Below are 15,088 nucleotides of genomic sequence, written 5' to 3'. Positions count from 1 at the left end.
GCTACAAATGCAAATCTGACAGTTAATCATAGAATCTCTACAGTGCAGAAGGAGGCCATTTGGCCCATTGAGTCTGCACCGACTACCCAGGCCCTATTTCCCATGCATTTACCCTAGCTAGTCCCCTGACACTAGGGTCAATTTAGTATGGCCAATCAACCTAACCTGCATATCTTTGGAGTGTGGGAGGAAACCGAAGCACCCGAAGGAAACCCATGCAGGCACATGAAGAATGTGCAAACTCCACTTAGACAGTGACTCAAGGCCAGAATTGAACGTAGGACCCTGGCACAGTGCGGCAGCAGTGCCAACCTGCTGCCTGCTTAATCTTTAACAGCTGGATGTTGACTTGTTATTGTGATTGAATGAAACAATGTACTTCATGAGGTCAAATGTAAGATAACAATAGTATAATGAACTCCGAGTCTGCCGACTGATTTGTTCAACTTCCTTCTCCTCGAGTCAATTTTTAAAAGAAATTTTGCTCCTTATATCAGGATAGTAAATTCCTTAGAACTTGTATGCTCCTTGGAAAGATCAGTGTACACATTGGCACAGTGGTTAGCACAACTGCCTCACAGCACCAGGGACCTGGGTTGAATTTCTGGTTTGGATCGGTGTCTGTGTGGAGTCTGCATGTTCTCCTCATGACTGTGTGGGTTTCCTCCGGGTGCTCTGGTTTCCTCCCACAGTCTGAAAGATGTGCTGGCTAGGTGTATTGGCCATGCTAACTTCTCCCTCAGTGTACCCGATCAATGTGCTGACTAGCCGATTTTCACAGTAACTTCATTGCAGTGTTAGTGTAAGCCTACTTGTGACACTAATAAATAAACTTTAAACATAAACTTAAAACATATGTGCCAAGCATCAAACTGCATCATTTGTGCTAATTACCTTTTGTATGAGTGAGGCTCAAACAAATAGTAATGTGGAGCTTCTTGAGTTAAGTGCCATCCATGTCTATCTGTCTTTAGTTAAAAAGGAGGGGTGTTTTAAAATATTATAAAAAAAACTACTGTGAAATCATTGAGGGTTCAAGTATATCAGAAGAAAATTAGGAACTCAGTGTATTACCTTCATTGGGATTTATGTCCATATGCTGAGCTTTGTTGCTAATGTTGCCCAATTTCACAAACTGCTTTAGATTATAACTGAATGAGATTTAGGAAATGAGCAATTTTCATTATTTTATGTTGGAAACTAACATGGTTCACAGTTTTCAGAGGATACAGAGTTCAGAGATTTCAATGGAATATTAACACATCAGCTTGAGGTACCAATGACAATGGGTTAGAGCCTCACTGGTGTGAGTCCCACATTGAAGAGAATGGAGAAACTGGTAATGCTTCTTCTGTGAGCAGCGATGAAGCACCAGGAACAGGAGGAGCACAAAGAGGAGAAAGACAAATCATCTGGTTTTTCAGTCAAGAATGCTTTTCAAATGTGGGACCTCTGAAAAATGGATTTTCCAGCCATTCCAGCTGGCAGCTTCTTCTGGTCCCGCTGTTGGGCAACCCCCCCCTCCACCCCCCCACCCCCCACCCACCCTGCTGCAGGTTCCCCGGTGGCAGAGAGTGTGAACAACAGAAAACCTCGTTGACAATGGTTGGGCGGGAAGATCACATCGCGCAAGGAACAGTACTTTTCACTGCATATTAATACATGTGACAACAATAAATCAAACAAAACCAAATAAAAAAAAGTTCACTATTTGAAAATTATTATCTTCTTGCTTTTAAAACGTCCTTATTCATTGTTGTGCTGTATGTTAATCAATAGATTTGTGGAATTTTATCAAACCTTCTAATTGAGCTCAATAGTACTTACTTCATTTATTTTGAAAACCATTATCTACATATTACTTTCCAATGTACACTGAACATATCTGTGATAGTTTAACCTGACTTACAGAGATGGCATCATCACTGACATTCATTATGTGAAAAGTGGTACCAGGAGCTGGCATTTATTAATTATTTACAAAGTGCTTCAGACTGTTGGAATTGAATGAACAATTTTCTCTGCAAACAGTATAATTTCTACCTGGAGTTGTACAGTTACAAATGTTTCTGCCTTAAGCTGGGAGGTGGGTTCACCCAGTTGCTGAGCAGGAGCTGGAGACCTGACCGTTAACTTAAGGCTACTGTCTAGAGATGGAAAGAAGATCTCGTTAGGAGGTTGACGAAACCGGCAATGCCAAACTTCTCTAATGAGCTCAGGAGGGAGTAGATCGGGGCTGCTGGAGATCGCTTGTGCCTCAATGTTTAAAGGTCACACTGGCAATGAGCATGATTGGTTGTGGCTGATTTTATTTGCCTGCAGGAGATGCGTCCAGATGCCCAGGTAACGTTGCCTGTGTCTCAGGTCATTGCATCTACTGTCGAGTTAGGGCACCTTGATATTTCTTCACTTGGACAGTACGTCTGAGAGGCAGGTGAAGCATGACTTCTTACCAATTATTTTGCTTTTGAAATATCATCAGGTCAATGTCACTTTGTATGAAACTCACAGTACAGCTTGCAGAAGAGTTGTCTATTTGTTAAAAAGGAGGACACGTGGTAAGACAACTGCAGAATCACATTCTTAAATCCATCTTATTTTCTTTCTTCATGCTGCAACAATTTGCCATGACAATATTTCCAGCAATTGCAGCTTTGATTAATTGCCTTGGAGACATGGGGAGTCTACATTTCAGACTTGGAAAATTACGCTGCAATCTTCCAGCCTCAGGGTCCAATTTGTTTGAAGGAACGTTTGATATTGATTTAGATTCGGCTTTAGATGATTTCTGACCTTTTCTCATTTTATTTCATCTTTCGAATCCAGAAACAAAAGTTGAGCATTGCTTAAAAAAAACCCTTTTTCTCGAAGCTTTTCATCATGCACTCGTCAGGACAGATGCAAGAAAACCAAATTTGAAAGGGAACAACAATTTGCACTGCATGAGAAAAGAGTGCTGATTGGTTGGCACATTTGGTCTGATTGGTCAAGATGACAAATGTAGCAGGCAGTTATTGTTCCTGCATACTTTTGTTTATTCCAAGAAAGATGCAATGTCTGGGCTTATTCCTTTTGCTTGCAGAGGAATAGTTCCTGCATATGACTGTATGTAGCTCCTATCATATATAAATGTACTACATTGTGAGCCTGACTGATAATCTTAAATTTCTTGTTAGAAACATAGAAAATAGGAGCAGAAGGAGGCCGAGAAGCCTGTTCATCATTCATTATGATCATGGCTGATCATCCAACTCAATGATCCCATCTCTGCTCCCCCCCCCCCCCCATTTTCCTTTGATTACCTTTGCTCCAAGAACTATATCAAAGTCCTTCTTGAAAACATACAACATTTTAGCCTCAAGCGCTTTCTGTGGTAACAATTCCACAGGCTTACTACTGGGTGAAGAAAATTCTCATCTCAGTCGTAACAAATTTACCCCTTACTGTTAGACCATGACCCTTGGTTCTAGACTCCTCACCATCAGGAATACCCTTCCTGCATTTACCCTGTCTAGTCCTGCTAGAATTTTATATGCTTCAATGAGATCCCCTTCATTTTTCTGAACTCAGTGAATATAATCCTAATTGACTCAATCCCTCCTCATATGTCATATGTTCCACTATCCCAGGATTTGGTTTGGTAAACCTTCTCTGCAATCCCTCCAGAGCAAGCAATCCTTCCTCAGATAAGTAGACAAAATCTGGGCACAATATTCCAGTGTTGCTTCAACAAGTATACTGCAGCTTGCTCCTCTCCTTGAATCCTCCTCTGCTGCACCTGCATGCTTACCTTAAGCAACTGGTGTACGAGGACATTCAGGTCTTTTTGCATATCTTCCTCTCTCAATTAGAGCCATTCAGATAATAATCTGTCTTCCTGTTTTTACTACCAAAGTGGATTACCTCACATTTATCCACATTATATTGCACCTGTCATGCATTTGCCCACTTACTCAGCCTATCCGAACCACACTGAAGTATCCCTGCGTCCCTTCACGGCTCACTCTCCTACCCAACTGTTTGTCATCTACAAATTTGAAGATATTGCATTTAGTTCCCTAATCTAAATCATTATTATATATTGTGAATAACTGGTTTCTCACACTGATCCCTGCAGTACCTCACTAATCACTGTCTGCCATTTAGGAAATGACCCATTTATATCTACTCTTTGGGTGGGATTTTCCAGCTGCACGTGGAAATTCCCGTCCAAGGTCAACAGACCTTTAATTGGTCCGTTGAACTTTCTGTTCTGCCTGTTATGATTCCCACGGTGGGTGGGACCAGAAAATCATACCCTTTGTTTCCTGTCTGTCTGATCTTTGTTTCTATTCATTTATCCCCATTGCCATGCGCTTTAATTAAACGCACTAATCTCTTATGATGTAGCGCAATTCGAGTATTACTCAGTCCTTCTGCCCAATCATGGAGTCACACGTTACAGTAGACATTGGGCCGGATTCTCCAACCTTGCCCCTAGCTGGGATTCCTGGTCTCGCTGCAGTGAATAGAGATTTGGCTGAGCGTCAAATTCTCCGTTCATGCTGCCTGTGGTGGCGGTGTTTGAATGGTCAGAGAATTCTGGTCATTATGTTCTGAGTTTTGCAAACATGTGGTGTTTTGTGTATCGTAGATAGTGGCACAGTGGTTAGCACTTGCTTCCTCACAGTGCCAGGGACTTGGGTTCAATTCCAGCCTCCACACTGTCTGTATATTCTACATACCTGGCATTGCTCCAGCCCTGAAATTTGTACACCACATTACACACTTGGGGGGAAGGCACAGCCTCTTTTGGCTTGATGGCAACATCCTGTCAGTGGAAAACACAACTTGTGTTGCTGCTGTTAAGGAGCAGCCTGAGACGGTGAGCTTGACATGTTTTTGAGATAATTTACACTTAAAGCCAACGACGTAAGTATGAGGAGAGCAGCTGGTTAATGTTGAGTGGGTAAATTGACTAAAGTTTTGCTGATAAATAAACAGTGAGAAATATTTAGATAAACAACTCAGAATGTGCAACAAAAATAGTTTGCATTAAAAATTAAAAAAAAACTCAGTGAGAAAGATCCATCTGTGGCTTACAATGGTGTGAAGAATTACTATTAAGTCAGAGGATTGGGGGAGTTTGAGCAAAGGGCATCCAAAAAGCTGATAAAAAAGGAAAGAATAATTAGAATATGAGAGTAAACTAACCAGAAATATAAAAAGTAAATTATATGTGCTTTTACAAGCATTCAAAAAAGAAACTAGCTAAAGCAAATGTTGGTCTCTCAGAGACAGAGACAAGAGAAATTATTATGTTAAATGAGGGAATGGCAGAGATGTTCAACAAATGTTTTGGGCAGAATTTTCCCCCCAAAATAAATAATTTGTTGTGAAACAATTTTGTGACACCCCAAAGACATTATACATCATAACAGACTGCCTACAGAGCACACTTCAGACAAGAAAACCTATGCAGAGAGGCAATGGCCTAATGGTATTATCACTATAATATTAATCCAGAAACTCAGTGAATGTTCTGGGGACCTAGGTTCAAATCCTGCCATAGCAGATTGTTGAATTTGAATTCAATTAAAAAATATCTGGAATTAATCTACTGATGAGTGCATATACAGCTGACATTGTCCACATGGACTTTGACAAGGTACTACATGGCAAGTTGTTGCATGAAGTTAAATCTCATGGTATCCAGGGTGAGGTATCTAAATGGATACAAAATTGGCTTCTTGACAGAAGCCAGAGGGCAGTTGTAGAGAGTTGTTTTTCAAACTGGAGGCGTGTGATCAGTGCTGGGTCCACTGTTATTTGTCATTTATATTAATGATTTGGATGAGAATATAAGTGGCATGGTTAGTAAGTTTGCAGATGACACCAAGATTGGTGGCATAGTGGACAGTGAAGAAAGGTATCTCCAATTGCAATGGGATCTTGATCAATTGGGCCAGTGGGCTGACGAATGGCAGATGGAGTTTAATTTAGACAAATGCAAGGTGATGCATTTTGGTAAATTGAACCAGGGCAGGACTTACTCAGTTAATGGTAAGACACTGGGGAGAGTTACAGAACAAAGAGATCTAGGGGTACATACTCATAGCTCCTTGAAAGTGGAGTCACAGGTGGACAGAGTGTTGAAGAAGGCATTTGGCATTCTTGGTTTCATCAGTCAGAACATTGAATACAGGAGTTGGGATGTCTTGTTGAAGTTGTACAAGACATTGGTAAGGCCACACTTGGAATACTGAGTGCAATTCTGGTCACCCTATTATAAAAAGGATATTATTAACTAGAAAGAGTGCAGAAAAGATTTACTAGGTTGCTACTGGGACTTGATGGATTGAGTTATAAGGAGAGGCTGAATAGACTGGAACTTTATTCTCTGGAGCATGGGAGGCTGAGGGGTGATCTTCTACAAAATAGGTCTATAAAATTATGAGGGGCATAGATCAGCTTGATAGTCAATATCTTTTCCCAAATGTAGGGGAGTCTAAAACTAGACAGCATAGGTTTAAGGTGAGAGGGGAGAGATACAAAAGTGTCCAGAGGGGCAATTTTTTCACACAGATGATGGTGAGTGTCTAGAACAAGCTGCCAGAGGTAGTAGTAGAAGAATTTTATCTTTTAAAAAGCATTTAGATAGCTACATGGGTGCAAAGATGTAGAGGGATATGGGCCAAATGCAGGCAATTGGGATTAGCTTAGGGGTTTAAAAAAAAAGGGCGCATGGACAAGTTGGGCCGAAGGGCCTGTTTCCATGCTGTAAAACTCTATGACTCTATGACGATCATGAAACCATTGTTGATTGTTAGAAAAACCCTTCTGGTTCACCAGTGTCCTTTAGGGAAGAAAATCTGCCTTCCTTACCTGGTCTAGTCTACATGTGACTCCAGAGCCACAGCAATGTGGTTGACTCTCAACTGTCCTCAGGCAACTAGGGATGGGCAATAAACGCTGGCCAGCCAGTGACGCCCATGTCCCACAAATGAATAAATAAAAATGCATGAAAAAGTACTGATTGTTAAAGGATTGTTTTTGAATCATAAATGTGAGATGTTTGGACTTAGTGAAGTACTGAAACACTACCAATTGCTCATTGTTACATGGTCCACTGCAACTTCATCAGATTCTTGCTGAACATTTCTTTCTTGATTTACTTTGTGAACCGTAAGTGCATCATCTTCAACCAACCGGTGTTTATTGTATTTTTCACACAGGGACAAAGCCACGCTCGGGCGGCAGATTGAAAAACTGGAAGCAGATGTGTCTCAGTGGAAAGTTAAGTACGAAGACCTGAGCAAATCCAAGCAGGAAATCCTTAAACAGGTGTGAAACTAGAGAAAAATGAGTAACATACACTTAGCCTGTTTCCCAGGTCACTGGAGACCTTTTATTGGTTAGGCTAACTTGCTGGGAAATCTGAGGGTCGTTACGTTTCAAGAGAAGTTGTGGTATAAAAATCGTGTAAAACAGCAGGACTTTCCAATCGCGCTCACCCTGAGACCGGAATTTCCTACCCGAGGACAACAGATCTTTCAGCGGCCTGTCAAATAGTCTGTCTCGCCCTCAACAATTCCCATGGCAGGTGGGACATGAAAATTTACCCCCAATCTCTTATTTTCCAATTTAAACTTGAGGGCAAGGGAAGAACTTGTATAATGATATTTTCATCAAATGTTTAAGAAGAGATTGTGAGTGGAATTTTTCCGCCCCACCCCCTACCCCACCCCCCCCACCACCACCACCATGGGAATTGTAGTGGGTGGGTGGGGTGGGGGTGTGGGGGGGATCACGCAAAGGTCCTTGGGTGGGATTTTCTGGTTTCTGGGGCAAGCGCAGCCGGAAAGTCCTGCCCTGCATTTTCACTTAATTGAGGGGTAATGTACTCAGTACAGAACTTGAGCTAAGTTTCATGTTAGGCTCTCATTATGTGTGCCAGCCTTTTGTCACTTGGCAATGAGATACGCTTTGAAAGATATATCATATTCAGTGAATGGATAAAAGGACTCACAGGATTCAGGAACAGATGAAATTCTCTTGAGAAATAAAGGATTTGGCAGTGACATCAAACAAAATCTTTGCATCAGTCTCCATGGCTGAAGATGCGAAACAAATGTTAGAAATAATGGGGAACCGAGGGTCTAGCAGGAATGAGGAACTTAAAATCAAATTTGTACAAATAAAGAAATCAGTAATAGAGAAATTACTGGGTTCATTAGGCAACAAATCCCTTGGATGTGATTCAGCAAAGTAAATTCCATCATTGTGTCTCCTTAGACCAGCCAGGAGGACATAATTTGACTGTTTTAATAAGAAAACTCCTATTTTTTTACAAACAAAATGGAGATTTGGATAGATTCTAGATGGAATAGATGTATTGGATAGATATATATTAGGGTTATAAAGAGGTAGCTGCAGACTAGGGGATTTATTGGTTATCACCTCCTATAATTCCTTAGATTCAGGAACAGTTCCCCAGTATTTGAACTTAACATGCACAACCCTTCTATTTAAGAAAGGAGGAAAGGGGGAAAATGGGCAACTGTTGTTAATTAGCCTAATATCAATGGTAGACAAAATGATAGACTATTATTAGGGAACTGGTAACAGAACATGATTAAGCTGAATGTATATAGATTTATGGAAGGGAAATCATATTTGACAAATTTATTAGAGCTCTAGAGGATATATCGACAGGATGAACAAAGGGGAACCAATGGATACAGTGTGTTTGGATTTTCGAAGATCTTTTATTAAAGTGCCATACATTTTTGGGTTGTCAGGTTATAAGTACTGGGGTACTGCTAGGATCTGTACTTGGCTCTCAGCTATTAGCAAGGGGTCATAACATCTGACTAGCAAAGGAAAGAGGTGTCTTGCAAGAATAAGAAGAATATAACTTACACTTATCTGCTCTTTTAAATTGTGGTCTGAGCTGTGCAGTGTTTGGGTGGGTGGGGGGAGGTTATGGGGGATAGGAGGAGGCCAGGGGTGGGCTCCTGGAGGTCAGAGGGGTCCAGTCTGTGCTGAGGTGGGGGTGGGGGGAGCTCGAGTTGAGAGGGGTGTTATCTGCATTTGGATCTGCATGTCGGGGAGGGGGAGAGTCTTGTCAGTAGAGGAACTCTTGGCATGGAGGGGAGGGGTGAGTGAAGTAGGGGGTATAGTTGGAATCTTGTTTGTGAGGGATGGGGTAGGGATCTGTCTGGGTATTTACAATACTCACCCAGAAGTTAGAAAAAGTTTTATTTCTTCTACTTTTTTTGGAGTACCTGCTATTACTCTGCCAGAACCATCCAAAGTTTGTGATTCAGATCACATTTTCAGATGGTTCCAGTGCAGGGCAATTGCCCAGGGGAAGTTTTTTTTTATCTATTAGTCACAAGTAGGCTTACATTAACACTGCAATGAGGTTACTGTGAAAATCACATTCTGGCACCTGTTTGGGCAGACTGAGGGAGAATTTAACATGGCCAACGCACCTAATCTGCACATCTTTTGGACTGTGGGATGAAAGCAGAACACCCGTAGGAAACCCATGCAGACATGGGGAGACCATGCAGACTCTGCACAGACAGTGACCCAAGCCACTGAATCAAAACCTATCCCTGGTGCTGTGAGGCAGCACTGTGTCACCATGCTGCCCTGAAGTCAGCATTTCCGGATGTGGTTGAACAAGAACATGTCAGATAGAATTCTTTTTGGCAAATGTGAAGTTATCCACTTCAGTAGGTCAAACAGGAAGAAGGATATTTTTTAAATGAGTGGAAATTATTTGTATAAGGACAGATCTTAATACTCTTGTACATGGATCACAGTAAATTAGCATGCAGCTACAATGAACATTTGTAAAGGCAAATGCTATGTTAGCATTTGTTAGAAAGGGATTAGAATAAGTGAGTAAAGAAGTACTCCAATTATATTACATTGTTCAGGCTATGTCTGGAGTTGTGGATGAGATTTGATCTCCTTACCAAAGGAAGGCCATATATGTCCTAGAGGGAGTGTGATGAAGGGTCACTGGTCTGCTTCCTGGGATGAGAGAATTGCCCAAAGAAAAGACCATGAATAGACCAGGCCAACGTTTCCTGGAGTTTATAAGAATGAGAGAAGATCTCATTGAAAAAGAGACTTGACAGACTAGATGCTGAGGAAGTGTTTCCCTTGGCTGGGGGATCTGGCACAGGGCATCGCAATTTCATTTCGGACTGAGATGATAAGAAATTTCTTCACCCAAAGATTGTAAATTTCTGGAATTCTCTACAACACTGTAGATGCTCCGTTGTGGACTATATTTGAGACTGAGGGTGATAGATTTCTTTGGGGCACCAAGAGACGTGGATCATTTGGAAAGATGTATTGAGGCAGAAGGTCAGCCGTGATCTTATTAAATGGTGTAGAAGGCTTAGAGAGTCAAATCATAGAATCCCTAGAGTGCAGGAAAAGGCCATTCAGCCCATCAAGCCTGTACCGACAACAATCCTACCCAGGCCCTATCCCCATAATCCTACGTATTTACCCTAACTAGTCCCCCCTGACACTAAGGAACAATTTAGCATGGCCAGTAAACCTAAACCGCACATCTCTGGAGGAAGACGGAACACCAAGAGGAAACCCACGCAGACATGAGGAGAATGTGCAAACTCCACACAGACAGTCATTTGAAGCCGGAATTGAACCCAGGTCCCTGGCACTGTGAGGCAGCAGTGTTATCCATTGTGTCAACGTGCTGCCCATGTAGGCCTAATAGCCTACACCAGTTTCGATTTCTTGAGTGCTTTTGTTTCCCGAAGCTGATGGCACAGCTCTGCATCTGCCTCCCTTCTGACCTAGGCCCTGAGAAGAAAGGTCACAACTGTCTTTTCTAGATAGGTGTGCTTTGTAGTATGCTGGTAATGCAGCAATCCAGTAATGCATTCTCTCAATGCTACATAAAGGTTGACAAAAAGTAATGGCTGCCTGGGAATTTGCTTATCAATGTGATGACGTCTGATGTCTGGCAATGCAGTTCTCTTTGGGAAGAGATGCCCACATCTGCCAAAGTGGCACCATTTCACTTTGTTCCAGTGGTCCCAATAGAAGGATGTGGGCCACCTCTTGGGCGTCCCTCTGTAGTTCCTTCTCTTCCTCCAAACAGCTTTGAGGACTAGAAACCCACTTGGAAATCCTAATCGGGAAAGGAAAAATTAACACATAGTCAGAAGTAAGACCATAAGACATAGGAACAGGAGCAGGCCATTTGGCCCATCAAGCCTGCTCAGCCATTCAATGGGATCATGATTGATGTGGTAATTCTCAACCCCATTTTCCTGCGTTTTCTCCATAACCCTTGATTCTCTTACTAATTAAAAATCTGTAATTATGATAAGTAATTCTCTGGTAAACAATTCCACAGATTCACCACCCTCTGAGAGAAGAAATCCCTCCTCATCTCTGTCTTAAATGGGTGACCCCTTACTCTGAGATTATGCTGTTTCGTTCTAGACTCTCCTACTAGTGGAAAAAAACCTCTCAGCGCCTACCCTGTCAAGACCCCTGAGAATCCTACATGTCTCAATAAGGTCACCTCTCATTCTTCTAAACTCTATTGAATACAGGGCCCAACCTATTTGCACATTCTTCCTGTGTCTGCATGGGTTTCGTCCTGGTTCTCTGGCTTCCTCACACAGTCCAAAGATGTGCAGGTTAGATGATTTGGCCCTGAAAATTCTCGTTCAGTTACACGAACAGGTGCTGGAGTGTGGCAACTGGGGGATTTTCACAGGTACTTCATTGCAGTATTAATGTAAGACTATTTGTGACTGATAAATAAACTTTAGACTTTAAATTCCCCTTTGCTTCATGGTCCCTCAATCTTACCCAGCATTCCACTGTCAGGTCCACCTGAACAGTCCTGCAAACCAAGTTTAGTGAGTGTGACTTATGTTTAGGTGTTCTGCATGTCTTTATGCCAGGGAGTCACGTGTATGATGCCCCCAGCCCACCTTGTGGGTGCACAGTGGTTAGCATCACTCCTCACAACGCCAGGGACCTGAGTTCGATTCCTGACTTGGGTGACATCTGTGCAGAATCTGCACATTCTCCCATGTGTCTGTGTGGTTTTCCTCCAGGTGCTCCGGTTTCCTCCCCCAGTCTGAAAGACGTGCTGGTTGGGTGCGTTGGCCGTGCTAAATTCTCCCTCAGTGTACCTGAACAGGCGCCGGAGTGCTGCGACTAGGGAATTTTCACAGTAACGTCATTGCAGTGTTAATGTAAGCCTACCTGTGACACCAGTAAAAAAAAAAGTCAATAAAGCTCCCACCTATTTTGAACGGAAACACTCACTATTTACCCCTCAGTGACCAGTAAATCCAGGGGGCCAGAATGAAGTGGAAATTGGGATAGAACTGATTCCTATCTGACAGAGTGTTCCACTGGTTCCCATCTGTGTCTGTTTTTATGGGAACCAGTGGTGAAAATTAGCCCATTGACTCGTACCAAAGGAGAGTTCCACAGGCAGTCATGACCCTCTGGGGACTTGAGGAACTGGCTGTTCTTTATCTGTCAGTTTAGGCAGTTAAAGTCAGCGAGCTACACTCTCAACTGGTGTTTACTGACCATTGGCGAATGTACAATGGGGAGCAGGTGGGAAAGTGGAACTGATCCACTTCAGATCAGCCATGATCTTATTGAATGGCGGGTCAGGCTCGAAGGACTAGAGACTACTCCTGCTCCTATTTCTTACGTTCTTATGTTCTTATGTACACGTTCTGAAGAAGAAGGGAAAAATCTCTGGCGAGTTTGTTCCCCATTCTATCCTGGGGTGTTGAGTCTGTTTGCAGCATTCCCAGTGGCAATCCAATTGATATTATCTATCTAACTCAGCGCAGATTGTGGGCTCAGTTTGGCAATCCATCTGGCTGGAATATTGTTGCAAAGCACATTCGTTCCCGTCAAACTTTTCTTTTTTGACGTTTAGTACAACTTGTGAAAGTATTCCTCTGATTTTTCCATTTGGCTAAACATACCAGAGCATTGCCAAGAATATGGTCCACCGGTATTAACCCCGGTATTCCCAGATAAAGGTCGATAAGAGTGTCTGGGAGTGAGGTGGCAGGGGTACAAAAGGGACATCTAAAAACAGTCTTACAGAGAATGTGCCACCAAGCCTCCATGTGAGCACTCTTTGCCATTTTATACTGGCAGATTTTGTGTTGTCCAAGTGCCCCATCTCAATGACGTATTTAAATCTGGCTCCTGAAGTTTATCGGGAACCTGTTTTAATCTAAACATTCCTGTGCACGTTTACCAGAGACTGGGAATTCCAGCAAGGAAAAGGAGGTGGTAACTTCTGACTCAAGGAGGTAAGTGCCATTTATTGCACACCTTGTGGGTTGGAAGGAGCAAGGGCTCCTATCTGCTAAACATGGCCCTTTATCCTCCTTCACCGTGATCAGTGATGTTCCTTGCACAAGTCCCGACTTCCCTCCCTGTCCCTCTGGGATTGGCGACTTCCTCCATTTCCTGCCTCCTACTTACGCCTTTCTTGATTCCTGGTGACCATCCCTGAGGATATGTAACTCGGCCTCCAGCCAGTGTTTTTCCTGACAGCTCATTAATTAAACCATCTTCCGAGCAGGAAATGGAAGAAAACAATTGCAAAGTGGTCTTGTTGTTAAGTTGGGTAGGACCCTGCTCCATCAGAGTTAGCTCCGTACTATCACTCTCTTCTCACACCCTCTTTGCAAAATTCGAGACTCCTGTGTTTCTCCTATGGGGAGGCCTAGTGGTATTATTACTGGATTATTGAACTAGGAACTCAACTAATGTTCTGGCAACCCGGGTTCAAATCCCGCCACAGCAGATGGTAAAATTTGAATTCAATAAAAAATGTCTGGACTTAAGAATATATGATGACCATGAAAACTTTGCCGATTGTTGGAAAAACCCATCTGGTTCACTAATGTCCTTTTGGGAAGGAAATCTGCTGTCTTTACCAGGTCTAGTCTACATGTGACTCCAGAGTCACAGCAATATGGTTGACTCTCAACTGCACTTGGGCAACGAGAGATGGGCAATTAATGCAGGCCAGCCAGTGACACCCATGTCCCATGAACGAATAAAATGAATTATTCAACCTTGACAATAGAACACTGGAAAAAACAATTAAAATTTTTTGTCATTTCATGTAGTTGGAGAGAGGGAGAGTGTTGTTTTTGTTGATGGCCTCTGCACATCACTGTATATTAAGTGTTTTGGTTTTATAGCACCCTAATTATTGCACTAGGTATCAAATAACTTTTGCTTCTGGTTGGTTTTGCCATATACAAATCTCAACCTTCCCCTAATTGCAAAATGTGGCGTACCTTAAAGTCATGTCGAATGTTTGCTTAGGCTTATGCCACTTCAATTCATGAAAGTTTTCTGTAGTGTAAAGTAAATGCTATTCTACTTCGGCAAATCGGCCGTTTTACTCAGTGTGTCAATGTTACCTCAGTGATAAATATTGTCATTACTTTAAATGTGATTATATCATTTGTCACTTGTCAAATAGCAGCACAGTGATGCAACGATTAAGCACTGCTGCCTCACAGCGCTAGGGACCCAGGTTCAAATCCGACCTTGGGTCACTGTCTATGTGGAGTTTGCACATTCTCCCTGTGTCTGCCTGGGTATCCTCCGGGTGCTGCGGTTTCCTCCCACACTCCAAAGATGTGTGGGTTACGCTGATTGGCCATGCTAAATTGACCCTAGTGTCAGGGGATTGGCAGGGTAAATATGTGGGGTTACAGGAATAGGGCCTGGGTGAAATTGTGCTTGGTGCAGACTCGATGGGCCGAATGACCTCTTTCTGCACTGGAAGGATTCTATGAAATTGGCCTGTTGGAGAACTTGTTAACTTTTGAATGTTTGCTTATTGCTCTCTCTGAGTTGGAAAATAATCATTTAACCAATTCCTCCCTTTGCAGCACTACGTAGTAACTCTGATAGGCACAGAGCTAACACTGGTATTTAATAAAGAGCCTAGTTCCCAATTCAGTGAGCCACTTTACACTGCCTCCAATTTCCATCTGCACCTTTTTAAGCATCTCTGGATTTTTCAGCCTTTCCTGCC

The 15,088-nt window shown here is 42.5% G+C and overlaps 1 protein-coding gene across 3 annotated transcripts in view; it reads left to right on the top strand.

Annotated features, from left to right (window-relative positions):
• LOC145346474 (coiled-coil domain-containing protein 102A-like) overlaps positions 1 to 15,088 on the top strand; it is a 462,196-nt gene that overhangs the window by 101,045 nt on the left and 346,063 nt on the right. For all 3 annotated transcript variants that reach the window (XM_080193782.1, XM_080193783.1, XM_080193784.1), the window contains exon 4: positions 7,215 to 7,323. In XM_080193782.1, the coding sequence (XP_080049908.1) occupies positions 7,215 to 7,323 (109 nt within the window). The remainder of the gene's footprint in view (positions 1 to 7,214; positions 7,324 to 15,088) is intronic.

This window comes from Carcharhinus amblyrhynchos, chromosome 8 (genome assembly GCF_965287045.1).
Source record: "Carcharhinus amblyrhynchos chromosome 8, sCarAmb.v2.hapA, whole genome shotgun sequence".
In the NCBI taxonomy this organism is placed as follows: Eukaryota; Metazoa; Chordata; class Chondrichthyes; order Carcharhiniformes; family Carcharhinidae; genus Carcharhinus; species Carcharhinus amblyrhynchos.
Note: the sequence above shows the minus strand (reverse complement) of the source record. Positions and strands in the feature narration are given on the sequence as shown.